This window comes from Crinia signifera, chromosome 6 (assembly GCF_055691185.1).
Source record: "Crinia signifera chromosome 6, ASM5569118v1, whole genome shotgun sequence".
Classification (NCBI taxonomy): Eukaryota; Metazoa; Chordata; class Amphibia; order Anura; family Myobatrachidae; genus Crinia; species Crinia signifera.
Genome location: NC_139222.1, coordinates 235,111,146 through 235,138,554, shown reverse-complemented (window position 1 = coordinate 235,138,554; position 27,409 = coordinate 235,111,146). Strand labels below are relative to the sequence as shown.

General features: G+C 42.1%; 1 protein-coding gene across 3 annotated transcripts in view; it reads left to right on the top strand.

Moving 5' to 3' along the window:
- The first annotated feature begins 6,919 nt into the window (after positions 1 to 6,919).
- Positions 6,920 to 27,409, top strand: part of FAM13C (family with sequence similarity 13 member C) — a 118,807-nt gene continuing 98,317 nt past the window's right edge. For all 3 annotated transcript variants that reach the window (XM_083149113.1, XM_083149114.1, XM_083149112.1), the window contains exon 1: positions 6,920 to 7,112. In XM_083149113.1, the coding sequence (XP_083005239.1) occupies positions 6,922 to 7,112 (191 nt within the window). In that variant the 5' untranslated portion in view covers positions 6,920 to 6,921. The remainder of the gene's footprint in view (positions 7,113 to 27,409) is intronic.

Genomic DNA, 27,409 nt, shown 5'->3' with positions numbered 1-27,409 from the left:
GCAGTGAGGCAGGGGTGGGGCTGTCCTGTGTGCTGCTGCTGAATGGCTGGCCAGACTTTCACTGTCAGCTACCAACCACAGCAGCAGCACACAGCCACACACACATAGCGGACCGTTCAGCGACTGAGGGATATTTCCAATCTTGAGCAAAGCCTAAATAGAACGGTGGAGGAGTTGCAGATGGGGTCACTGGTAGAGGAGGAGGATCAGGTAGCCAGCTGGGTCACGGTTAGAAGGGGAAACAAGAGGGACAGGAGGGACAGGAACGACATCTCGGATCTATCACACCCGAACAAATTTGCCCGGTTGGACGAAGTTTCGGGGGAGGATAGAGACGAAATGACGGAGCTGGAGGAGACGGCTCCCTCTAGCAACCAGAGGAGCGGTCCCTCTAGCTCAAACGGGATGACAGTTAGTGAGGTACCAAGGCAGATAGTGGTGGTAGGGGATTCCATCATTAGGAGAACAGACAGGGCAATCTGCTATCGGGACCGCGATCGCCGCACGGTCTGTTGCCTCCCGGGTGCTCGGGTACGGCACATCGCGGACCGAGTCGACAGATTGTTGGGAGGGGCTGGGAGCAACCCGGCGGTCTTGGTCCACATCGGCACCAACGACAAAGTCAATGGTAGGTGGGATGTCCTCAAGAAAGAGTATAGGGAATTAGGTAAGAAATTAAAGGCGAGGACATCTAGGGTAATTTTCTCTGAAATATTACCAGTGCCACGCGCTAGCTCAGGGAGGCAGAGGGAGATCAGGGAGGTAAATGTGTGGCTTAAGGATTGGTGTAGGAAAGAGGGATTCGTGTTCATGGAACACTGGGCGGTTTTCTCGGTCAGGCGCCATCTTTTTTGCCGTGATGGATTGCACCTGAACGAGGAGGGGGCTGCGGTGCTGGGGGGAAGAATGGTTAGAGGGTTGGAGGAGATTTTAAACTAGGCGACGGGGGGGTGGGGGCAGCAAGACATTATGGGACCATCAGGGAGAGAAGCCGGACTGGGATCAGGAATCATATGGGGGAAGGAGATGGGGGGGGGGGGACGGAGACATAGACAAAGTCCTGGGACATAACAAGGGTATAATCGGGGGTAACTCTCAGGGTGCATCAGGAATGTCATGTAATAAAATGTTATGATGTAACAGTCACGTTACCCCATTACAGTTCTTAGGTACAGATGATCTTAGTATACGGGAAGGAGTGAATGACAGAGGAAGAATTACCGGAACTATGGAGAGGGCAGGCAGTGTGCATGGTGGGGAGGCCTGTAGAGAGTCTATTGAAGGGGAGAGGGGAAAGAGGAAGCTAGTAATGAATTCAAATGGGTCCTGGGGTGAAACTAATCACAATATTAGAGCCATATCTAAAAATAAACATAAATTAAAATGCTTACTGGCTAATGCAAGAAGCTTAGTGAGTAAAATCGGGGAGCTTGAAACGGTGATCAGTAGGGATGACTACGACATCATTGGTATTACAGAAACATGGTGTAATGAGTCGCATGACTGGGCATTAAACATGGAGGGATATACACTCTACAGGAAAGACAGGGAAAATAGAAGGGGCGGGGGTGTGTGCCTATATGTAAATAATAACTTAACATCATGTGAGAAAAATATGAGCACAGACCTGGAAGACGACAACTCGGAGACAGTGTGGGCAGAGATAACCGACAATAATAAGAAACCAAAAAACAAATTTATAATAGGGGTATGCTATAGACCACCAAATATAAATGAAAGGGAAGAGTCTCTTCTTCTAAACCAAATCAAACAAGCATCAAATCAGGGTCAGGTATTAATTATGGGGGATTTTAATTTACCCGACATTGATTGGGAAAACGAAACAGGTAAATCAGCAAGAAGCAATGGGTTCTTAAGCTTACTTAAAGACCAGTTTATTACACAAACGGTAGAAACTCCAACTCGTGATGAGGCGCTCTTGGACTTAGTATTAACAAATAACACAGACTTAGGGGGAAATTTACTAAAGGAAATTTGTAAAAAAATAGGTGTATTTGTATCCAGAAATACACTCATTTTTGACATTTACTATCCCGAAAATACGGCAATTCGTATTCGTATTGATGTGCTATCAATACGAATACGAATTGCCGTATTTTCGGGATAGTAAATGTCAAAAATAAGTGTATTTCTGGATACAAATACACCTACTTTTTACAAATTTCCTTTAGTAAATTTCCCCCTTAGTTTCAAACACAAAAGTAATTGAACAATTAGGGAATAGTGATCACAATATGGTTTCACTGGAAATCAACTTCAGTAAATTACATCAAAAAGGATCTGCAAAAATACTAAACTTCAGAAAAGCGAACTTTGAATTATTCAGGGAAGCCCTAACAGGAATTGGGTGGGAAACGGTTATGGAGGGAAAAAATGCAGAGGAAATGTGGGATACTCTAAAAAAGGTGCTTGATTCACTAACTATTGAATACATTCCTAAAGTAACTAAAGGTAAATTCAACAAAAAAAAGCCACCATGGTTGGACAAAGAAGTAAGGTCAGCTATCAACAATAAAACCAGAGCCTTTAAATTCTATAAAAATAACTTGAATGAGGAGGCGTTCGCAAAATACAAAGAATCAAACAAAACTTGTAAAGGGGTAATCAAAGCAGCTAAAATATTATATGAAGAGCGCATAGCCACTGAAAGCAAAACCAACCCAAAGAAGTTTTTTAAATACATAAATAGTAAACGTTTAATTAAGGAAAACATAGGCCCACTAACTGATACTCGTGGAAAAAGTGTTACTGAGGACAAGGGAAAAGCAAAACTGTTAAATGAGTTCTTCTCATCAGTATTTACTAAGGGAGAGCAGACTGTGGAACGAACATTTACCACAAACGGGACAAATAAGCCAGATCTCATTGTGGATTTCACGGCAAAGGAAATAATACTGAGGCTAAGCAAACTCAAAACAAATAAGTCACCAGGGCCAGATGGGATTCATCCGAGGGTATTAATGGAATTAAGGGATGAACTAGCTACCCCCCTACATTATATCTTTAGCAAGTCACTATCGTCAGGTATAGTACCAAAAGACTGGAGAATAGCAGAGGTAGTGCCAATATTCAAAAAAGGAAGATCCCGTTAATTACAGACCCGTTAGTTTAACATCAATTGTGGGTAAACTATTTGAAGGATTTTTAAGGGATGGTATCCAGGAATATTTAGATCATCACCGTCTACTCAGTACTAACCAACATGGGTTCGTGAAAAATCGTTCATGCCAAACTAATCTACTAGGGTTCTATGAAGAGGTTAGCAAAAACCTCGATAATGGAAATGCTGTAGATGTGATTTTCCTAGATTTCGCTAAAGCATTTGATACTGTCCCACACAAGAGATTGATTAATAAAATGGAGAACCTAGGATTGGGTGAAAATATCTGCAGATGGGTAGGGAATTGGCTATGTAATAGAGAACAAAGAGTGGTTGTGAATGGTGCCGTATCAGATATGATACCGGTACTAAGTGGAGTGCCCCAAGGTTCGGTTTTGGGGCCAATTTTGTTTAACATTTTTATTAACGATATTGGGATAGGGTTACTCAGCAATGTATCCATCTTTGCGGACGATACAAAACTTAGCAAAGTCATCAAATCACCAGAAGATGTCACCATGCTTCAAAATGATCTTGCAATTCTAGATGAGTGGGCAAAAAAATGGAAGATGAGGTTCAATGTAGATAAATGTAAGGTTATGCACCTTGGGAGACACAACCAGTGTGCAAGTTACAACCTTAGCGGAGAGGAACTGGGTAATTCCATACTTGAAAAGGATCTAGGAGTCCAAATAGACAGCAATCTAGGATGTAGTGCCCATTGTAATGTAGCTACAAAAAAGGCCAACAAAATTCTGGCATGTATTAAGAGGGGAATGGAAACTAGGGACTCAAGGGTAATTATGCCACTATATAAAGCATTGGTGAGACCTCACCTAGAGTACGGAGTACAGTTCTGGGCCCCACACTATAAAAAGGACATCATAGAATTAGAAAAAGTCCAAAGGCGAGCAACAAAGCTTATTAGGGGAATGGAGAATTTAAGCTACGGGGAGAGATTAAGCAATTTGGGACTATTTACATTAGAAAAGAGACGTTTAAGGGGGGACATGCTCAACATGTACAAGTATATCAAGGGCCAATATAAGGAACTGTCACACACCCTATTTTCTACTAGAAAGGAATCTAGGACGCGAGGGCATGAGTATAGATTAGAAGAAAAAAGATTTAATTCAGCTAGTAGAAAGAATTTCTTTACGGTCAGAACAGTCAAACTCTGGAACTCTCTTCCCAGAGAGGTGGTAACGGCTGGCTCATTAAATGCTTTCAAGGCAAAGTTGGACAAACATTTACTGGAGAAAAACATCCATGGGTACAAATAAGAAATATAATTTGTCTGTAAAATACCAGAACCTACCAAATCAGCAATGGATATCTATACCAGGTTGAACTAGATGGACGCAAGTCTTTTTTTCAGCCTTACCTACTATGTAACTATGTAACATATGAAAGCCCAGCCAGCAGTGATACTGTCATGTATGTTAATGTTTTTTTATCAGTCTCTTAAGTTTTTAATGAATATAAATCAAGGAGAGAGTGAGCTGGCTGCAAAGCACTGAAAGCAGCACACATTGATACACAAAAGAAAAAAGATTGGAAGATTGAGAAAAACATCGGGGGGAGAAATCTTGCGATGGTGATGAAACATTGGATCCTCAACATTGCAGGGTTTAACATCGAACATTGGAACCATAAATCCGATGTTACCGATGAAACATCATATGATTACCCATCCCTAATTTGGAGACGTGGCTGCGCTACACCTGGGATTTTTTACATGTCGCAGACCAAATCTATATAAAGTGGACTGAGCGCACATCAGAGTCTTTGTTTATATATATATATATATATATATATATATATATATATATAGTTTTCTATGATACAACTTTAATAAGCTGTGTACAGGAACAATTGAAAGAATACAAATACAGGAACAAATTAAAAATACAACTAAAACAAGCTTACATTTAATAAAATTGCAGGAAGTAACTAAATACGGAACTAGTTGTCTTGCTTTATTAATTGTTTCCTTGGTTCAGCGCATCATGAGTTATTACAGTATATGGCGTCAGCTCACAGACTATTGAAACAAAATATAATTAATATCAAGATAACAAGGTCGGGTTAGACCTAAAACAGCCTGACAAAGCTTTCAGTGCGAAGACTGGTATGAGCAATAAAATAATATTACCTTTTAATTACATTTAAAAAAAGATGCTCTTTATCCTTCCAGTGTTTTGCAGGAGGGACTATAAACTGTCCAAAATTGCAAGTCCAAGGTGGTAATCTAAACTGGGTGGCATGACAGTGTGTATAAGTGACAGGGCTAAAGGGCCCCATACACTGATGGCACAGATTCCGATTTATCCTATCTGTGGTATTAATGAAATAAAGAATATCTATCCTGGTGTATCAATGACTATTTCCCTATAGATTGTAAGCTTGCGAGCAGGGCCCTCATACCTTTGAATGTCTGTAAATACCCAGTTTGTTGTATCACTGGGGCAGATGTATTAACCAGCGTTAAGTGCAAAAATGCACTTAACGCTGGTTAACTGGGGGGGATTACGTCTATCCTAATGTATTACTAGCGCACCTAACGTGCGCTAGTGACAGCCCGCCGAGTTACGCTCGGCGGGGCTGTCCCTGCAATCCCCCCCAGGGATTAACGGCCGGGGCGATGTATTAACAGCCTTGAAGGCGTTAATTCGCCCCGGCCGCTTCGCCAGCTCAGGGCTAGCGTTGTCCTATCCCCCACTATGGGGACAACGCTAGCCCTGCGTCTGGCTTGGGCTGCGCTGGAGATCTCGCGGTTTTTGCGAGATCTCACGCATGCCCAGTAAGCCGGGCAGGGGGGGGCGACGGCGAGTGCGCATGTGCGGGGCGGCGAGGGAGCCGATAAGGAAAGCCGTTAACGCTGGGCATAACGGCTCTCCTTATCGGCTTGGGGGATGTTAGTACATCTCCCCATAACGTGTGCCCGCTTCTCCTCGTTATGCAGGAGAAGCGGGACGTTATGTCAGAACCGCAAAGTGGGGGGGTTAGTACATCTTCTCCACTGTCTCCTATTGTAAAGTGCAATGGAATATGCTGCGCTATATAAAAAACTGTTAATAAATAATGTTCTGCGGATTCAATATGGTGCGATTTTCTAGACAGGCCAAAATGTGCAAATTTTACCGCACTTTTTGGAAAATGTGCGATTCAGACGTCTTTTACCAAAAACGCACACCCTATTACATCCTGCACCATATTTGTATACAAAAGGTAAAAAACAGGCTCCCATCCATGCTTATATCTGTGTAATATAGAAATAAACTTTTACTTTCCTGTATTCTATTCTTTACATTTACACAACCACACACACACGTGTATATATATATATATAGATACATACACACATACATACATACACATACATACATATATAGACATACACACACATTATATATATTATATATATAAACACACACGTGTATGTATGTATATATATATATATATATATATACACACACACATACATATGTATAGATAGATATACACACACACACATATATATATTATATATATATATATGTGTATACACACACACACACACACGCACACACTGCATTTAATTAGTTTGCTTTTTCTGAATATCCTGTAGTGTGAATCCACTGTGCACTGCTTCCCCTCTTTCTCTCCCTCTCTCGTCTGTGTCTGTGAGCCTGTGCTGTGCCTGTTGTACTGCTGCTGCTGCTGCTCTGTGTGGCTCCTGAGTGTTGCAGCAGCAGGGCTAGTCCCAATGGTAGTTAAAGACAGCACTGCGCATGTGCAGAGCAGCCCTAGGTATGTGCATGTCGAGCTTGCAGAGAGGCTTGCCTTTGCATTGCCATGTTTGTGTATGTGTACCACCACCACCAGCAGCAGCAGCAGCAACTACTGGCCAGGATTCCGTGAGCCTGCTCGCCCCTCTCTGTAATCTGATGTTTTCTTGTTTCTGTTTCAGCCTCCAGGATAATTCCTTCAGCAGCACAGCTGTAACAGAGTAAGTGATCGCTTTACATGATACACCCTGATTAGTAAACATCCATGTACCCAGCGCTGTCTGTTATGTCCCTAGTACACTCCCTGCTGTAATGTACAGATGCCTGCCCGAGACTGTACTGTGTGTCTAACATCTAGCCATAGCCACCAGCTCCGGGGGTGCTGTGTAGAGCCTGAGCACACTGCAAGCCAGGGGGATGCTCTAGTCTAGTGTGCACTCAGTGTGTGATCACAGCAGCATCACCCGTGCAGATGGTACACATTGGGTGCTTGCACACCTCTCTTGGCTGCTCCCTGACTCCTGTATAAAGCAGATGGGCAGTTGGACTGTGTGTGTTGTGTGTGTATGGGGAAGCTGCTGGTGTAACATGGGTTAAATGCTGCAGAGGAACAAAACTTTGATGGATAAAACTCGGTGTTCTCCACCCACGCACACTGGCTTAGATGTGACAAAGCATAAATATGACAGGCGGGTTCTTCTTGAAGAGCTCGGTGATGTGAGAAGAGAATGAATGAGCCTTGCATGCTCATATGTGTCACCCTTATGCATATCACATGTGTAATCCTTTTGCAGCCATGCATGTTATTCCCAATGCATCCATTGTGCTGAACATAAGCACATACATCTACCATGACAGAAATGTCCCTGTCTGCCATAGATGGGAATCCGTTTCCTGCTTGTGATGTCTTATAGTCAGAGTACATTGGGTGACTTGACTGACAAGCTGTGAAATGCTGATAATACGGGTGTGAGAATGACAGAAATGGGACAGAAATTGTTAGGGTGGGATTTTACATCTCAGTAAATGTTAAATCTGTTTAAGGAATAAATGACACAATCTATCCATGTTGAAGGCCCTTATACTGCTGCTTTTACACTGCTCATGTCTTCTCGTGTTCTCACTGCCCAGGTGTACATAGAATACCTGTGTATAGATGCCTTATAAATTAAAATAAAAATTATAGTGAACACTCTTAAAATAAAGACCGACCATCAGAACAATTTTAATAAACTCTGCGAATACAGGCCCACCTAACACGGCCAGGTCACCTCAACATCGCCATGTTTCATAACCATTGATGATTTTGTTTTGATGGTAGTACAAACAAACACCAAATGTTTATCATTCGATGGTGGCAAACATCGCAATGCGGCCATCGAATGGCATTGCGATGTTTGCCGCCATAGAATGGCAAACATTTGATGTTGATTTGACGGTTCCGCCCCCCCCCCCCCCCCCCCCCCCGCCAGCCATTCTGCGGTGCTTCTGTGGCATGTGTGGCCGTGCTGACGATATTTGTGAATGTACAAAAAGGGCTTTTTTTGCGAATGCACAAATTATATTAATTTTTCTTCTATCAAATTATTTTGATGCGATGATAAGTTACCATCGCATCGAAAGATTTAAAGGTGGAAGCAGCTCAGCCATCATTTGATGGTGGGCTTCCGATGTCCATCCCAAATCAGGTGTGTCCCTGACATTCTTAATGTTAAGGTTCAGAACTTCTAGTGTAAACTTAATATTCATTTAATAAAAGGCCTACCGTAATTAGTTTTTTTTTCATCTTTTATATTATAAGTACAATAGACTCAATATAGAGACTGTCCCAACATAGGGGCAATAAATTCTGAGCATTAAATTGGACCATTATCATAGATTAACTCCAACCCACCAAAATGAATGACTCCATCTAAACCACAAATATCTCCACCAACCATCCTTGCACAATGGAAGCTCTGCTGACTGAACGCTTACACGTTGCGTGCGCTGGGCAGTCAAATTGTAGCGTAATTTTCCTACCCCTTTCTTTAGTATTATATGCTTTTGTAAGTTAAACATAAATGTTAAATATTACCTATATTTCAGCTGCTAATGTCTGTTCCCTGACATCTACTAACTTTTCTAGGGTGCCAGGGGAGATTAGCAATGTTCTGGGTTCTAAGTGCCCTGTCATTGGTTATTGAGGCACTTTGCGGCCATCTTGCAGAATTGAATGTCCTCCTGTGCCTCAGGCCTCACTAGTTGTTATTGTATTGATAGAATACATAGGTTTTTTGCCTTTGTGCACAGGCACAGGCTTTGCCTTACAAATATAAGTAATGTTTTTTCAGTTGCTGATTATACCCAATATCATGCCTGAATTAACCAAGTACATACAATACTTGTGGTGTACATATAAGTTTTCTATGAAATGTATTGCTATCACTGTAGTATTGTGCGACATTGGATGCAGTCGATTTACCGATGGTCAATATACTGACAACCATTGGCAGTCAAAATGCCGAAAATCATTATGCTGACAGGGTCAAAATGCTGACACGTTCAAAATGCCGACAAATTAATTTTACACAGTTTTTTCTTTGAAACCGATTTTTTGTTACTTCATGATAAATTGGGCATAGAGTTAGATCCATGTCGGACGGTGTAATGGTTAGCATTACTGCCTCACAGCACTGAGGTCATGGGTTCAATTCCCACCATGGCCCCAACTGTGTGGAGTTTGTATATTCTCCCCGTGCCTATGTGGGTTTCCTCCGGGTACTCCGGTTTCCTCCCACATTCCAAAAATATACTGGTAGGTTAATTGGCTCCCAACAAAATAAACCCTAGAATGTCTGTGTGTGTGTATGTACATGTGGTAGGGAATATAGATTGTAAGCTCCACTGGGGCAGGGACTGATGTGAATGTTCAAATATTCTCTGTAAAGTGCTGCCGAATATGTGTGCTATGTATATAAATAACTGGTAATAATACTAAATGCCGATCTATGTTGAAATAGACACAAAAATATATATAAAAAGTCGACTTCTTTGATATGTTGACATTTTAAATGTGTCAGCATTTTGACCATGGCGGCATAATGAATGTTCGCATTTTGTACATGTCGGTATATTGACTGTCTGCCAATGCTTGTTGGTATTTTGAATGTTGGGAAATGACATTACTTCTTATAATAAACAGATTGTTATTTTATGTTCAACTCATCAACACAAGTTAAAAATAAATGAAGCTCACTGAAATTCCCCGGTCTGCGATGATCGCATAGACGTTTTTAAGCACGGCTTAACACTTCATCTATTTGTGAACTACCAACTTTCTTGTCAATCTCTTTCCAAAGCCAAACCGCTCAGCCCGGAGTTGACAGTTTTTAAGCATGTTCTCAACATTTGAGTCAATCGATTCCTTAAATAACGTACTAGGTCTCTACGTTTAGTTAGTAGTGTCTGGTCATCTGTTCATACATTTTATAATGTGTATATGTGTGACATGTAGGTGACTGCTATTTGGGATGAGTTCAAATCTATTATTGGTGGAAGAGGTTATTTCCGTATAGGTAAAGGATAATAATGAAAGATTCAGTATGTACACAGATTGCTGTTTACCAAAGGTCGGTGTCAGATTAGGTTCTTCTAGGCCGACTAGAACTTTGAATCATTTTCCTATTGGGATAATTGGTTAAAAAATGATTTTATCTATCATGCACATTATACTGAAAAAATACTCTCATCCACAGCATACATATTATATACCGTTCATTTTTATTTTCTTTTTAACTTAAAATATGATATGATAAGTGCACTCTCCATTGTGATTTGTACTGTAGCCAAAGGAATGGATCAGAAATATGCAAAATGTGCGGTGGTCATTGGTTAAATTCCAGGACCCTAACTATGAAGACTTTGTAGGGATATTCAATGTTTGCCAAAATTTCCGACAATTGTAAATATCGGCAGACCTATCCACTGTGGCTGTTTCCAAGCATATTGAAGCCTGTCAGATTCAACATTCTAAAATTTGAATCTGCATGGTGTCAATCGGCCGCTGGATTGTTGAATACGCGGACGTTTTCAACCAAATACAAGGGGATTTGGACAATCCACATATTTTACGACAGTCGGAACATTGAATACTGATGGTCGAATTGATGTTGGATTGGCTGGGATTCGGACTGTTAAAAACGTTTCAACAGTCGGAATCAAACATTGAATACCCCCTTTGTATCTTCTCCCTTAGTGATTGGGTCCCACTTAGTCCAAAAATATACAAGTTGATCTTCCCATATCTGAAAGGCTTTGACGTCATTGGGACCTGGCTGAACATGCAGGTCAGTGGTACTTTGCCAAAGTTGACCTGTATGTTCAGCCAAGTTGGGACTGGTCATTTTTAATACCATTCTGTGATCACAGCTTTCTCATGCACCCCAGGTAAGCTCATTTAGCCTAAACCCGTGACAGCTGCCCCCTTAGTGCTAATTCAGGAGTTGTGTTGGTGATTGTCTCACTTTTAAAAGCCATAAGTTGTTTGACAGGTGAGCAGTAAACCAGGAAACAAGCACATGTTCATTTTAGCTATGATGTGTCAGCAGTTGCCAGGTTCTATAAGAGACCAGTTGTTAGTGTGGGACTTGCAGTGAACTGGGGTTCCTTGGCAATGAGCTGCAAGCTTAAATGCATTGATTCATTCATGAACTAAAACACCATTATTTATTTATTTGATTATTTGTGCATTAAGGTGAGTCAGTTTATTATGGGGATGCGGTCATTTGGTCTACAGCATGATGGTCGACAGTCATTAGGTCAACAACATTAGGTCGACATGGGAAAAGGTCGACATGGGTCTAGGTTGACATGGGTCTAGCTCAAAAGGTCATTAGTTCGACAGTGTCTAGGTCGACAGTCAAAAGGTCGACATGGGGTTTTTCACTATTTTTTGAGCTGACATGTGCCGACAGGTGGTATTTTATGCCCTACCATCCACTAGGGCATGGTGGGAGAATAAAATAGTATGCCCGAAGCATAACGAGCGCAGCGAGAGATGCGAGGGGATGCAGTACACTTTAAACTGTGTCCATGTTGACTGTGTTGACATTTGGGTAAAAAAACAGTGAAAAACCCATGTCGTCCTTTTGACTGTCGACCAAGACACTGTCGAACTAATGACCTGTCGAACTAATGACCCGTCGAACTAATGACCTTTCGACCTAGAACCATGTTGACATTTTCCCATGTCGACCTAATGGTGTCGACCGAATGACTGTCGACCATCATACTGTAGACCAAATGATCCTATCTATCTATCATCTATCTATCAAGACAGATCCAGTAAGGGCACCCACCAATTCAATAGATGTGAAAAATCATTTAATTGTACATCACCATATTTAGGAGAACATCAGTCCCGGACAACGTTTCGGCTCAGGCGAGCCTGTGCCAAGACACAACACTTTAGACATCCACACAGCTCCAAAGGTCAGAGGATGCTCTGTGTGGATGTCTATAGTGTTGTGACTTGAAAAAGGCTCACCTGAGCCGAAATGTTGTCTGGGACTGATGTTCTCCTCTGTATGGTGATGTACAATTAAAATATTTTTTACATCTATTGAATTGGTGAGTGCCCTTACTGGACCTGACGAATATATATGTGGCTTAAGTATCTTACTCCAGATACTTTTAGCAGACTATTACTTGAAAAGTCCCTAAGAAACGGTCCCATTTTTCCTGTGATGGGTGTTCTATGCCAGGACAGAACGCAGCGGGCTGACATGTCTGTACTGTACTGCTAAAGAGCACTATCCACATTTATTTTCACCTGTTTAATATTTGAAGCGGTTGAGATGACCTTTTATATATCCATCATCTGTCGGCTTTATACCTATCGCAGCGTATTTGCCTTCTCAGCTGTTAAATAGTTGCTATGCTGACAGTGCCCGCACTTACCACACTTTTGGCCCCTTTATCAATAAAACCTCTCAAGATCTCTGCTTCTAATTGACTTGTACTTTGAGCATTATATCCTTGCAAATGCTCCTCTTATGTAGTCAATGATCGCATGGGACACATGAGTAAGGAGTCCTGGTTTTGGCACAAGCTACTTGCATTTTCCAGTCTTATCCCAGTGCTTGCTGGGTGTCGCTGATCTGTTAAGGGTCTGATTAACAGCAGTCAGGTACATTATTGTTTGGATTAAATCTTAATCCATGCACACTTCAGCTGTAATATGATGTGCATGAAATCCAACAAGTCAATAGGCTACTGACTGACATTGATTGTTAATGGAAGCTCAGCACAAAGGGCATTTTCAGTTACAGCATTGTAGGTTAATAAGGAGCACAGATCACTCCGAAGGCTGTATTGTGAATGGAAGCATTGTCAGTGTACAGTTCAACCTGTCTTAATGTTTTGGTTTCATTCAGTTGTCACTCATTTGTATTGGCCGGAAAATCAGCCTCCAGTGCGATGACCATAAGAGATAAGCAAGTCACCTTGGTAAATTGTGGCACCCGGAATGGGACACTGTCAGAATGAGAAGGCAGGCTGGGACGGACGGGCACTGGGCCTTACTCAGAGGTGCTTGTGCAGCTGCGTTTCCGTATGCAGTGGACTTGTGTAAATATAATAACTCAGGCTCTGTTTTGTGCAAAGTGTCGCCCACGACAGGCATCCCAATTCCCCCCTTATGTACAAAAGCGGTAACACTGGTGGCACATTGGTCGCAGAATTCTGCTGTCTCAGATTGAGCATCTCATATGTGGGCCTCTCCAGCTGCGTACTAATTCGCAGTAGCTGACAATGGCAATGGGCCTGGCACACCTGTGTTTTTCCAGCCGCCAACATTTTTCTCCGGTAAAGTCTGACAACTGTGCAGAGTTTGTATATTCTCCCCGTACTTGCGTGGGTTTCCTCCGGGTACTCCAGTTTCCTCCCACACTCCAAAAATATACTGGAAGGCTAATTGGCTCCCAACAAATTAACCCATGTCTGTGTGTGCGTGTATATGTGGTAGGGAATATAGATTGTAAGCTCCACTGGGACAGGGACTGATGTGAATGTTCAACTATACACTGTAAAAGCGCTGCGGAATATGTATGCGCTATATAAGAAACTGTTAATAAATAAATAATAGGTACTTGTTTCCTAGCACGGCCACAACGATTTAGATCGTTGTGGTCGTAAGATAAAAAATCGGATCGATCGCATCGCATGCGATTTGGTCGCATACGATGCGACCGATCCGACCGACCGATTTTTCACCCGATTTTTTTTTTTTTTCCCAGATTTGTTTCAATTGCCCCCCCAAATGTTACTAAGTGGGCTAGACCCCACGATAGACGTCAACCCGAAGCGTGGCGAGCGCAGCGAGCCCGCGAGGGGCGGCGGTGCGCGTCCTCCGACCTTTTCATTCCCCTACTATCCACTAGGGCGTGGAGTGAGAATAGAATAGTGTGGCGAGCGCAGCGAGCCACCGAGCCCGAAGCGTGGCGAGCGCAGCGAGCCCCGCGAGGGGACGCGTCTAACTTCACAGGTATACGCGTCCCCTCGCGGGGCTCGCTGCGCTCGCCACGCTTCGTGCTCGGTGGCTCGCTGCGCTCGCCACACTATTCTATTCTCACTCCACGCCCTAGTGGATAGTAGGGGAATGAAAAGGTCGGAGGACGCGCACCGCCGCCCCTCGCGGGCTCGCTGCGCTCGCCACGCTTCGGGTTGACGTCTATCGTGGGGTCATGGCGGGCACATAAAAAATGTGAAATGGGTCATATTGGGCCATTTCACCTTTTTTATCATTTTACCCTATGTGAGATGGACTTAATCAAGTCCATCTCATCTTGTGCCATTATAATGGCACAAGACCGACGCGATCCTCCCGATTTCAATGTTAAAAGTTTTTTTAACATTGAAGTCTATGGAAAAATCGGGTCAATCGGTCGGTCGCATCGCGGCCGATTTTAATTGGTCGCGACCGACCGATTGACCCGATTTCTGTCAATCAAAGTGAAAAAATTGTAAAAAATCGGCCACATCGTGAGGATCGTGTCCCTTAATTAAGAGCCACGATCACTCACGATTGTGGCCGTTCTAGGAAACAAGTACCAAATAATAAAATACATGTCGCACAATTTGTAACTAAATACTCTTTGCCGACGCAAATCAATTGCTGCTTCTGCACATTACGGTTTTGGTGCACAGTAGCCAAACTGCTAACTGCGCCCATAATCGACAGTACGTTCACTTCTGAATCCGGTCACTGACAACATGGGGCTATACCAGCTATGTAGTTTGCAGTTTGCAACATGGGAAAGGGTGAGGCCACTTGCTTAGCAGTGGAATGAAACCAATACATCACAGTTAGGGAGGCCAATCCCGGGATCGGGATCGGCGGGATCCCGGGATTTAGGCCTAAAATCGGCGGGATTTGAATCCCGGGATTGAAGCTTTCAATCCCGGGATTTCGGGATTAGTATCCCAGTGCTAAATGTACTTTTTTTTCCAAAGCCGGGCAGCGCTGAGCACTTTAGAATGGCTCAGATGCTGCCCGGCTGTCTGCTGCATACCCCCCGTTGGCTGATTGGTCCGCTCTGCTGTCAGTGTCATGACGGCGCACATGCTGCGCAGCATGACCCCTGACATCACGCCACGCTGCGAAGCCCGTCCGCCGCCATGCCTGTCAGTGCACTTCAGCACAAGCACTGTCGCTCAGCCGCCCGCCCGGCCGCTGCATGGATGGACGGACGGACATCGCTCCTGCTGCTGCCTGTCACCATACCTCTGTAAGTGACAGTGCAGGGCAGGGGGATGGGGAAGAGTGGTGGGCAGGCGGGGCGAATAAGAGGGCATTTATATTGATATTTGGGGGGGGGGGCGGGTCATTTTTTTTTTATTAGGGAGGCCAATCCCGGGATTCCCGGGATCCCGGGATTGAGCATTTTTCAATCCCGAATCCCGGGATTGAAAAAATGCCCCGGGATTGGCCTCCCTAATCACAGTGCACACCAGGAAGCAGGTACCCGTTCCTATGGCGATATAGCTAATAGAACAAGATAGAAGAATGGGAAGAATGGGAAACTGTTTATATCTGAGCTACTGAAGGATGGTAAGCGGATTAATAAGTCATTTTAAATTCAGCCTTTGATCTGGCTTTACTGTTACTGTCACATTTTGCACAACTGTACACTGTAAACCGTAATGAACTGGATGAGCGGAAACAACTGAAAGATATTTTTATTTACATTGTGAGTAATCCAACTGCAACAAGCAGTGCTCATATCATTGAATAATGCCTGAGAACCTGGCAAAGCAATGTAGGCAAATTGCAGTTTCCAGTGAAACCATCACTTTCTCAGTTCTCTAGCAAAGTGTTCCAATGCTAAGTGAGAATGGTTATCCGTTCTCCGTGCTCCTCCCCTCTCGTGTCGCATTCCATCTAGCCGAGTTTCTAGACTGTTACCATAGCAACTAAAGTCAGAATTAAACTTACTGTATACCAAAAGCAGACAGATACTCTCTTCACTCCTTCTTTCTCCTGAAGCAGGGAATCTAGCCGTTCTTCATTCTGTTGCTTCCAGTTTATTTTTAGGGTTTTATTAGTGCTTAGATGTCAGATTATATGTAATTTTTCTCTACCTGTAACCAATCTGATATATTTATAATAATAATTAAAAAAATAATGAGTGTACAATGTAATGTACAAACCGCAAACAGCGGAATTTTTTCTTTTCTGTGATGTCAGGCGTCTTTTGCAGCGAAAGATGGCGGCATTTGTGGGAGTCCATTATCTGAGAAAAGCAAAGGGGACAAACATGACATTTACATTTTTTTGGTATATGTCTTGACATATGTCGACATGGGCACGGTATAAGGGGGCTGCACCTTCCTTGCAGTTGCCTGCAGAAATTGGACAGTGTCATTTTTGTGTGCGTGACACGTTATGTACTAATCCTTACACAGATATAAAGTGGATGGAAATACAGCTCCAACCAAACAGATCCTAACTGTCATTTTTTTAAAAAGCTTTTGACTTGGCAGATAGGAGCTCAATGGTTGATACTTTATGTGCTTTGACTTTTTTAGGTGTCCAACCAAGGCATAGTAAGACCCCTAAAAGCTTAAACAATACAAAGATGATGTACCGCACTGCATTAAATAAAGCTGTTCTTGATGTTCTCTCATTCTCATATTAATGCAAGGTATTAATGAGCCGAATCTGGATGATTCCGAGATAAATGTTAGACAACGTCTAGGTTGACAATCATTGGGTCGACCACTAATGGTTGACAGTGGGTAGGTCAACACCTAAAATTGTCGACATACTCTTAGTCGATAGTGACAAGGTCGACACAAGCAAAATGAGGACATTAGCATGATCGACAAATGAAAACGACAACACAAGGTTTTCATGTTTTTGGTGTCTATGTCGACATGGACACCGTATAAGTGTACAGTATACCGTATAAGGGTGCAGTATACCGTATAAGGGTGCAGTATACCGTATAAGTGTACAGTGTACCGTATAAGGGTGCAGTATACCGTATAAGTGTACAGTATACTGTATAAGTGTACAGTATGCTGTATAAGGGTGCAGTATACCGTATAAGTGTACAGTACACTGTATAAGTGTACAGTACACTGTATAAGTGTACAGTATACAGTATAAGTGTACAGTATACTGTATAAGTGTACAGTACACCGTATAAGTGTACAGTATACTGTATAAGTGTACAGTATACTGTATAAGGGTGCAGTATACCGTATAAGTGTATAGTATACCGTATAAGTGTATAGTATACCGTATAAGTGTACAGTAAACTGTATAAGTGTATAGTATACCGTATAAGTGTACAGTAAACTTTATAAGTGTATAGTATACTGTATAAGGGTGCAGTATACCGTATAAGTGTATAGTATACTGTATAAGGGTGCAGTATACCGTATAAGTGTATAGTATACCGTATAAGTGTACAGTATACCGTATAAGGGTGCAGTATACCGTATAAGGGTGCAGTATACCGTATAAGTGTACAGTATAACGTATAAGTGTACAGTATACCGTATAAGTGCACAGTATACCGTATAAGTGCACAGTATACCGTATAAAGGTGCAGTATACCGTATAAGTGTACAGTATACCGTATAAGTGTACAGTATACCGTATAAGTGTACAGTATACTGTATAAGGGTGCAGTATACCGTATAAGTGTATAGTATACCGTATAAGTGTACAGTAAACTGTATAAGTGTATAGTATACCGTATAAGGGTGCAGTATACCGTATAAGTGTATAGTATACCGTATAAGGGTGCAGTATACCGTATAAGTGTATAGTATACCGTATAAGGGTGCAGTATACCGTATAAGTGTATAGTATACCGTATAAGGGTGCAGTATACCGTATAAGTGTATAGTATACCGTATAAGTGTACAGTATACCGTATAAGTGTACAGTATACCGTATAAGTGTATAGTATACCGTATAAGTGTATAGTATACCGTATAAGTGTATAGTATACCGTATAAGTGTATAGTATACCATATAAGGGTGCAGTATACTGTATAAGGGTGCAGTATACCGTATAAGTGTATAGTATACCGTATAAGTGTACAGTATGCTGTATAAGGGTGCAGTATACCGTATAAGTGTACAGTATGCTGTATAAGGGTGCAGTATACCGTATAAGTGTATAGTATACCGTATAAGTGTACAGTATACCGTATAAGTGTACAGTATACTGTATAAGGGTGCAGTATACCGTATAAGTGTATAGTATACCGTATAAGTGTACAGTAAACTGTATAAGTGTATAGTATACCGTATAAGGGTGCAGTATACCGTATAAGTGTATAGTATACCGTATAAGGGTGCAGTATACCGTATAAGTGTATAGTATACCGTATAAGGGTGCAGTATACCGTATAAGTGTATAGTATACAGTATAAGGGTGCAGTATACCGTATAAGTGTATAGTATACCGTATAAGTGTACAGTATACCGTATAAGTGTACAGTATACCGTATAAGTGTACAGTATACCGTATAAGTGTATAGTATACCGTATAAGTGTATAGTATACCGTATAAGGGTGCAGTATACTGTATAAGGGTGCAGTACACCGTATAAGTGTACAGTATACCGTATAAGTGTACAGTATACCGTATAAGTGTATAGTATACCGTATAAGTGTACAGTATACCGTATAAGTGTACAGTATACCGTATAAGTGTACAGTATACCGTATAAGGGTGCAGTATACCGTATAAGTGTATAGTATACCGTATAAGGGTGCAGTATACCGTATAAGTGTATAGTATACCGTATAAGTGTACAGTATACCGTATAAGTGTACAGTATACCGTATAAGTGTACAGTATACCGTATAAGTGTATAGTATACCGTATAAGTGTATAGTATACCGTATAAGTGTATAGTATACCATATAAGGGTGCAGTATACTGTATAAGGGTGCAGTATACCGTATAAGTGTATAGTATACCGTATAAGTGTACAGTATGCTGTATAAGGGTGCAGTATACCGTATAAGTGTACAGTATGCTGTATAAGGGTGCAGTATACCGTATAAGTGTATAGTATACCGTATAAGTGTACAGTATACCGTATAAGTGTACAGTATACTGTATAAGGGTGCAGTATACCGTATAAGTGTACAGTAAACTGTATAAGTGTATAGTATACCGTATAAGGGTGCAGTATACCGTATAAGTGCATAGTATACCGTATAAGTGTATAGTACACCGTATAAGTGCATAGTATACCGTATAAGTGTACAGTAAACTGTATAAGTGTACAGTATACCGTATAAGTGTATAGTACACCGTATAAGTGCATAGTATACCGTATAAGTGCATAGTATACCGTATAAGTGTATAGTATACCGTATAAGTGTACAGTATACCGTATAAGTGCATAGTATACCGTATAAGTGTACAGTATACCGTATAAGTGTATAGTATACCGTATAAGTGTATAGTATACCGTATAAGTGTATAGTATACCGTATAAGGGTGCAGTATACTGTATAAGGGTGCAGTACACCGTATAAGTGTACAGTATACCGTATAAGTGTACAGTATACCGTATAAGTGTATAGTATACCGTATAAGTGTACAGTATACCGTATAAGTGTACAGTATACCGTATAAGTGTACAGTATACCGTATAAGTGTATAGTATACCGTATAAGGGTGCAGTATACTGTATAAGGGTGCAGTACACCGTATAAGTGTACAGTATACCGTATAAGTGTACAGTATACCGTATAAGTGTATAGTATACCGTATAAGTGTACAGTATACCGTATAAGTGTACAGTATACCGTATAAGTGTACAGTATACCGTATAAGTGTACAGTATACCGTATAAGTGCATAGTATACCGTATAAGTGTACAGTATACCGTATAAGTGTATAGTACACCGTATAAGTGCATAGTATACCGTATAAGTGCATAGTATACCGTATAAGTGTACAGTATACCGTATAAGTGTACAGTATACCGTATAAGTGTATAGTATACCGTATAAGTGTATAGTATACCGTATAAGGGTGCAGTATACTGTATAAGGGTGCAGTATACCGTATAAGTGTGCAGTATACCGTATAAGTGTACAGTATACCGTATAAGTGCATAGTATACCGTATAAGTGTATAGTACACCGTATAAGTGCATAGTATACCGTATAAGTGCATAGTATACCGTATAAGTGTACAGTATACCGTATAAGTGTATAGTACACCGTATAAGTGCATAGTATACCGTATAAGTGCATAGTATACCGTATAAGTGTACAGTATACCGTATAAGTGTATAGTATACCGTATAAGTGTATAGTATACCGTATAAGGGTGCAGTATACTGTATAAGGGTGCAGTATACTGTATAAGGGTGCAGTATACCGTATAAGTGTACAGTACACCGTATAAGTGTACAGTATACCGTATAAGTGTATAGTATACCGTATAAGTGTACAGTAGTTTGAAACAGAAGTTGAAATGATTGAAGGGAACTGTCCCAGCTTTTGTTTAATATTTGCACTTTGTCACGGTCTCACCCTCTGTTGCGCCCTCCGGGATCTCATGGAGATGAGGTCCAAAAAACATATTGCTGTGTCATAGAACATTTATAGATCTTTATGCTTCATGACTTCATATGAATACATAGGACTTCCCATGCTACGAGCTGCCAGTAACAGTGCACAGTAGTTTCCCTTGATCCCTTGAATGGGATCGCTTATAAGATGCGACTCATTGTGGAAGTGTTTAAAGCTGTTTTTCGGCTAACGCTCCTGCATATACAATTATTGGGCTGATCATACAATTATCAGCCGATCTGCCCAATAATTGGATAGTGGGGACCCAGCTTACCTCCTAATTGAACATGAAGGGGTATAAGCGCATAAACAGAGGTGTGGGGTTGGTAATGTATGTCCAGTGCAATGTATAACATTTACAATATCCCTAGGAATGACATCACAAAGCTTCACACGTGTTGTCCAAGTAAAACTCAGACTGTGATATGTAAAGAGATTAGCAGAGACATGAGTGGGAGACAAAGGGGCCATTGTTTAACGAGTGATCAAACTTGTTTTGGATGATTAAATAGTAAATGGCGCTCCAGCCAATCAGCATCTCCCAACTGTCTTTTTTCAAACACATGACAAGAGCTAAACACATGACAGCTGATTGGCTGGAGCACCATTTATCATACACAAAAAGTTTTATCATCCACAACGAGTTTTATCACTCGTTGATAAATGAGTCCCCGAAACATATCTCATTTGTAAAACTGTGTCTACAGGATTGTACATAACAGAGTATGCGGTGATTTGGTGGACAGGCAAAAGGTCGACCACTATTGGTCGACATTCAGAAAGTGTACTCATGACAAATGTCGACATGTGTTGACCTTTTGACAGTGTTGACCAAATGCATGTCGTCATTTTTGGATCATGTATCAACTGTCACCGGACCTAACGCTCCTAAATGAAAGTCAGTCTAGACTGGCTTTTATTTGCAAAGGCAGTAGCAATGATTCGATGGTCGGCACCATCGAATGATTTGTCCTGCTAGCAGAGGCATGCGAGGGAATGCGTTCTCGTACACATCCCATTTTATGGTATTTGGCGCCGGGTATTTGTCGGGGCAGCGTCTCAGGCGATTGGTAACCTGCGATGTTCGTAGTTTTCTGAGCCAACCTGAATTAGGCCCAGTGTGTGCTAATTGCAGGGAAACCTCAGACATTACATGTATCACCCACTACTGGATCACTGATATGAGACTGAACATTGAAGCAGTGTGGGATGTATGAGTCATAGTAATAAGTCCATTTGGCATATTTATAATATCTGCTTATATAAGGGAAATACACACATTCAGACTCCTTAGTTGGGCCATCCATGTGTAGAACGTAAATCCTGCACTTTTCCTCTTTTGCATCGGATAATCTGTTAGTGAAATTCCTCATTTGGCTCTACAATGTATAACTCCGTTCCCTGTATGTTATTTCATGTGCTACGCTTTGTCAGTAAGGCAACGTTCCCCATGCTCGAGCACTTATGCTGTGTCTGATGGACCTTGCCTGAGTGCTTTGTGGTGTCTGCGGTACGCGTGCTAAGGCATTATGAACCATGCATGCTTTTTGGATCTCCTCATATAAGTAAAGATGGATATTTGAGATTGTTATGACAGCAATTATCTACCTGTCTCCCTATGGCGAGAGCTACAACACATGCACTGTTGGTGGGGCAGGGGACAGTATTGAGAATTATTATTCTAGATGACATTGGGACATACTCAGTGTGAGGTTATGTTTTCACCTTATGGGCCAGATGTATCAAGCTTCAAAAAGTGATAAAATGGAGAGTGATAAACAACCAGCCTATCAGCTCCCAAGTGTCATGTCACAGGCTGGGTTTGAAAAGTGATAGGTAGGAGATGATTGGCTGGGATTTGGTGTGGAATCCCGGCGGTCATAATCCCGGCGTTCAAAATCCCAACGCTGGAATCCCGACCGCTGAAATCCCGACAAGGGGGGGACGTGGATCAACCCCCCTTGGGGGCTCGTTGCGCTCGCCACGCAGCGGGCCCGGTGCCTCGCTACGCTCAGCACGCTAATTAATTTCCCTCTATGGGTGTCGTGAACACCCACGGAGGGAGAAAGTTTCAAGATTTCGGCGGTCAGGATTCCAGCGTCGGGATTTTGAACGCCGGGATTCCGACCTCTGGGAAATTAACCGCATCCCGATTGGCTGGTGGTTTATCACACTACACTTTATCACTTTTTGAAGCTTGATACATCTGGCTCTATGTGATCTCTAGCTAAAACAAGTGAGATTCCCCATCAGATATGCCAGTGATGATGCACCAGCAGCTAGCTGAATCCACCACGTTGTGTTAAAACTGAATTTTGGGTACTTATGTAGTATCTGGGCTGCCGATTTTGTTATTGTATGCCTTACCTTAAGACATACAATCAGATGCGATGCGATGCGATTCGATGCGATTTTGCATAGGATTCAATGTTAAGAAGGTCTTGTTCATTTCCCCACTATCCAAGTGGGCTTAGAGTTGATTTTATATAGCGTGGCGAGAGCAGCGAGCCACCGAGCCCGAAGCGTGGCGAGCGAACGCATATTTCTTAAAAAGTATTCTGTGTCCCCTCGCGGGGCTCGCTACGCTCGCCACGCTTCGGGCACAGTGGCTCGCTACGCTCGCCACAGGTTTATATCCAACTCCATGCCCACTTGGATAGTGGGGAAAGGAAAAGGACCCCTTTTTCACATTGAATTCTATGTTAAAATGGACTCAGACCATTTTAACATTGAATCCTATGGAAAAATCTTGACCATCGCATCGCATACGATTTGGTCGCATGCGATGCGATGCGATCCGATCCGATTTCTAAATCGGACGCCCAGATACTACATAAGTACCGAATTTTGTAAATACTCTTTCTACCCTCAGCGATACTAAAACCACAGTGACATAGGCCATCAATTTTTGCCCTACAGGAATGTCTGTTTAACCTGTCCCCTCCCATTCATTTGCAAATTCAGAACACTGGCACGAGACATGAAATTCCACTAGACATGAAATGTCTGGAAGGCATCTAAATGATCGTTTAGAGCAGGGGTGACCAAACCTGTCTTCAAGATCTACCAACAGTTCGCGTTTGTCAGGCAACCTGTGGATCTGTAATAGGAATGAATGTAGCATGTTTTGGAAAATGTGGACAGATCTCAAAGACTGGTTTGGCCACCCCTGGTTTACAGCCTTATGTGGTATTCAGTTAGGTGCCAGATTTTTCGACAGTCGAAAAATCATCACCTTTCAATGTTTTTAAGGGTGAATCTACATTTGACCTATTCAATTAAAGTTTAAATTTTTCCACTGTCGTAAAATCTGCATTGTCGAATTACTCGACAATCCACGTGTTTTTGTTGAATTTGTGTCCATTTTCCACTATTGTTTAGTCATGTTTTGCCGATGTGGTTTCAAATCTAAAAAAGTGAAAATGCATACTCAAAACATCACTAAAAACTGACCGAAACCGTCAGCAATTGAATAGGAAAGTCTTTTTTTTTTTCAGCTAGCAGAAAATAAAACAGACCGAACTGAATACGCTCCATTTTCATTTTTACACAAGGTCTGCTACCTTCTGTGTTTGTGTGAGAAAGAGATGTAGTTTCACTCTCTGCCAGCAGATGGCAATGTTTCGGAGACTCACGGACACTAAACATATATATATATATATATATATATATATATAGATAGATAATTACTAAATCAGCCTTTTCGATCGTGACACAAGAACTGCGTATGTTGCCTTACAATTAGTTCTGATGCAGTCTTGAAAATGCAACATACTAACATATTGCACAACTAATTGCCTCATATAACTTTTAAACATGTTTTCAGATGCAATTAGCTTCTATTGATGAATGTCTGTTATTGTTATAATGCATACATGTTCCTGACCTAACTCCAATGCAGTATGCGCTACGTGTATAGCTGTAAACAGCAGTGTGGGGGTTCAGTGGCATTTTCAAACCAGGGATTATAAACTAATCTGTCAATCTACAATTATATCTCCATTTCAACATTTAAAAAAACAAAATGTATATAACAAGACTATTTAGTAGAGAAGGGTTTGAGACAATTTAGGAGGTTTGGCATACCTCTTAATTTATGTGGGCACCACTTTGCCTACGACTGTCATGTATGCTAATCAGATCCCACAGACACGGAGGCAGGCAGCAGGTCCAGGGTGATGGGCAGTGAGATCAAGTTCAGTATGGCTGAGCTCAGAAACGAGAGATGGGAAATTAGCTTGAGAGGAGCTGAGCTGCTGATGTGTGAACAGATTAGAATGTTAGTGTACCTTAGACCAGAATGGTGCCCGTATAATTAACAAGTTCCAAGATTCCTAATTATGGCTATAGTTGCAGGGTGAAAATGTTCTCTTGTCTCTTTAAGGGAGTATTCAATGTTTGATTCCGACCAATCAGCCATTCCGGCCAATTCAGTATTCAATGTTCCGACTGTTGGAAGTGTGTATTTGGTTAAATGGACACAGATTCGACAATCCAGTGGCTGTTTTTTATACTTTTTAGAAATGTTTCAGTGCAGATCAAAATGGCATGTGTGCCTGTACGTGTGAGCATAAATGTTAACCTGCTGTATACCGTCTGCAAATGTGAGTCTCCATAGGCAGGGTTTCGTGTTACCCATTGATTTTACACAAGAAGATCATTCGTACCTTCACTTGCACTTGAGATGTTAGTAACAGGCATTTCTATCACTGTGTGTGTGTAACTCAACACATATCTGTTTGAGTTTTGTATAACAGAGATAAAGGCAGATTTGCAAAGTCGCTGTATGCTAAATTTTCTGTTTGCATCCATGCGCAAAGATGCATCCAAGTCAGAATGAGCCCCAATAAGTAGATTTGTTTGATGTCGGCAGTGTTTGTCATGGGAGAAAAGTATCATAAAATACACAGCAGGTAATCTTAAATATAAGTGCATGGCATTACTGCACCAACCCAGACTGGGCAATAACACAACTTGCTGTTACTAGAAAGAGCATGTAGTGATGAGTTATGGGTGTCTATGGGGTCATTCCAGCACTCAGTGATTCCCGACCCCACATATATGGGTGCACAAACAGTATCTGAGTCTCGGAAAGGAGAAAAAAGGAAACTAAGGGACAAAGCATTGGTGTCATAGATAACCAGTCCTTTCCTGACTGGCTGCTTACCACATGATCGGATGATGATGGTATCCATTACCCATTTGCATGCCATGAAACATCAGGAGCGAAAAACAGGAGATATTCGTGATTTTATTCCTTGATATTTTACAAGTTTCCAAATAGATCTCCCAGAAAAAATACTTTCATATAAAAAAAGCACAGGTTCGGTTAGCCTCTTAATAGGATGGCCCCGTATAAAACCTACTTGCCTAATTGGGAGGGGCCTAATTGTGAGCCAGTTTGGCCTGCCTCCCTGAAGTGGTCTGTAGTGTCTCATCTCCGGGCTTCTCCCAGAGAGGACTCTAAAGGCCCCATACTCTTGTCGGATCCGATTTCCCATGAACTTCCCGGCAGTCCTGGGAGTCCTCCCAACCAATTTGGCACATGATGTGCCATTTTTTTACATGCTATAAATGGCATGCAATTTAGCCCATGTAAAAGGACTCCCAGGGAGCTGCCGGAGGAGTTCAAGGGAAATCAGATGCGATACATTGCAGGTGCAAAAAGCACCAGCAATGTGCTCCTGATGGCTGCACATGCAATTGATCTTATGTGCAGCACATCCAAACTCTGTCCCAATGGGTATGGGGCAGCACATTGGGTCGATCGAATGTCAATCACATGCAATTTGGCCTGATTTCACCTGATTTCTTGGCTCGATCTGCCGGAATTGGATGAAAACAGGCCCAATCGCACTAGTGTATGGGGTCTTTAAGAATAGGTAAGTAAGCTATAAAGAAAGAAACTCTAGAAACTTTTGTCTAAGTCAAGTACTTTGGCTTACTTTACAGACAGCCACTCGAGTCTTTGGACCTTATTTTGATCTACATGCGACTTGCGAAGTTCGCAGCATTGCGTGTAGAATAAACGCCACCCGTCGCTCGCACAGCTGCCCGCCCCCTTGTTTGCGAATTCTCCCCATAGCTGCGAATGAATGTTTTGCATAAACATGCATTCGCAGCTTTGGGTGCGGGGACCAAATCATTCGATGGTCGCCGACCATCGAATGATTTAAAAAATGGGCATGCAAAACTAAGACACTCTCAGTTGCCTTAGTTTTGTGTGTTCCCTGTGCGCAAACAGGGCGGGCAGTTGATATGCGGTGATGTCAGCTGCCCGCCCCCGGCAGCCGCGTCACTGCCTAATTTCCGTGGGAACGCCCAGCATTTTCACGGGAACGGCCATAAAACGCTGGGTGCTCACATGGGCGCGTCCCCTTGCCGGCACTCCCAGCCCGCACTAGGGGTGCGAACGTGATG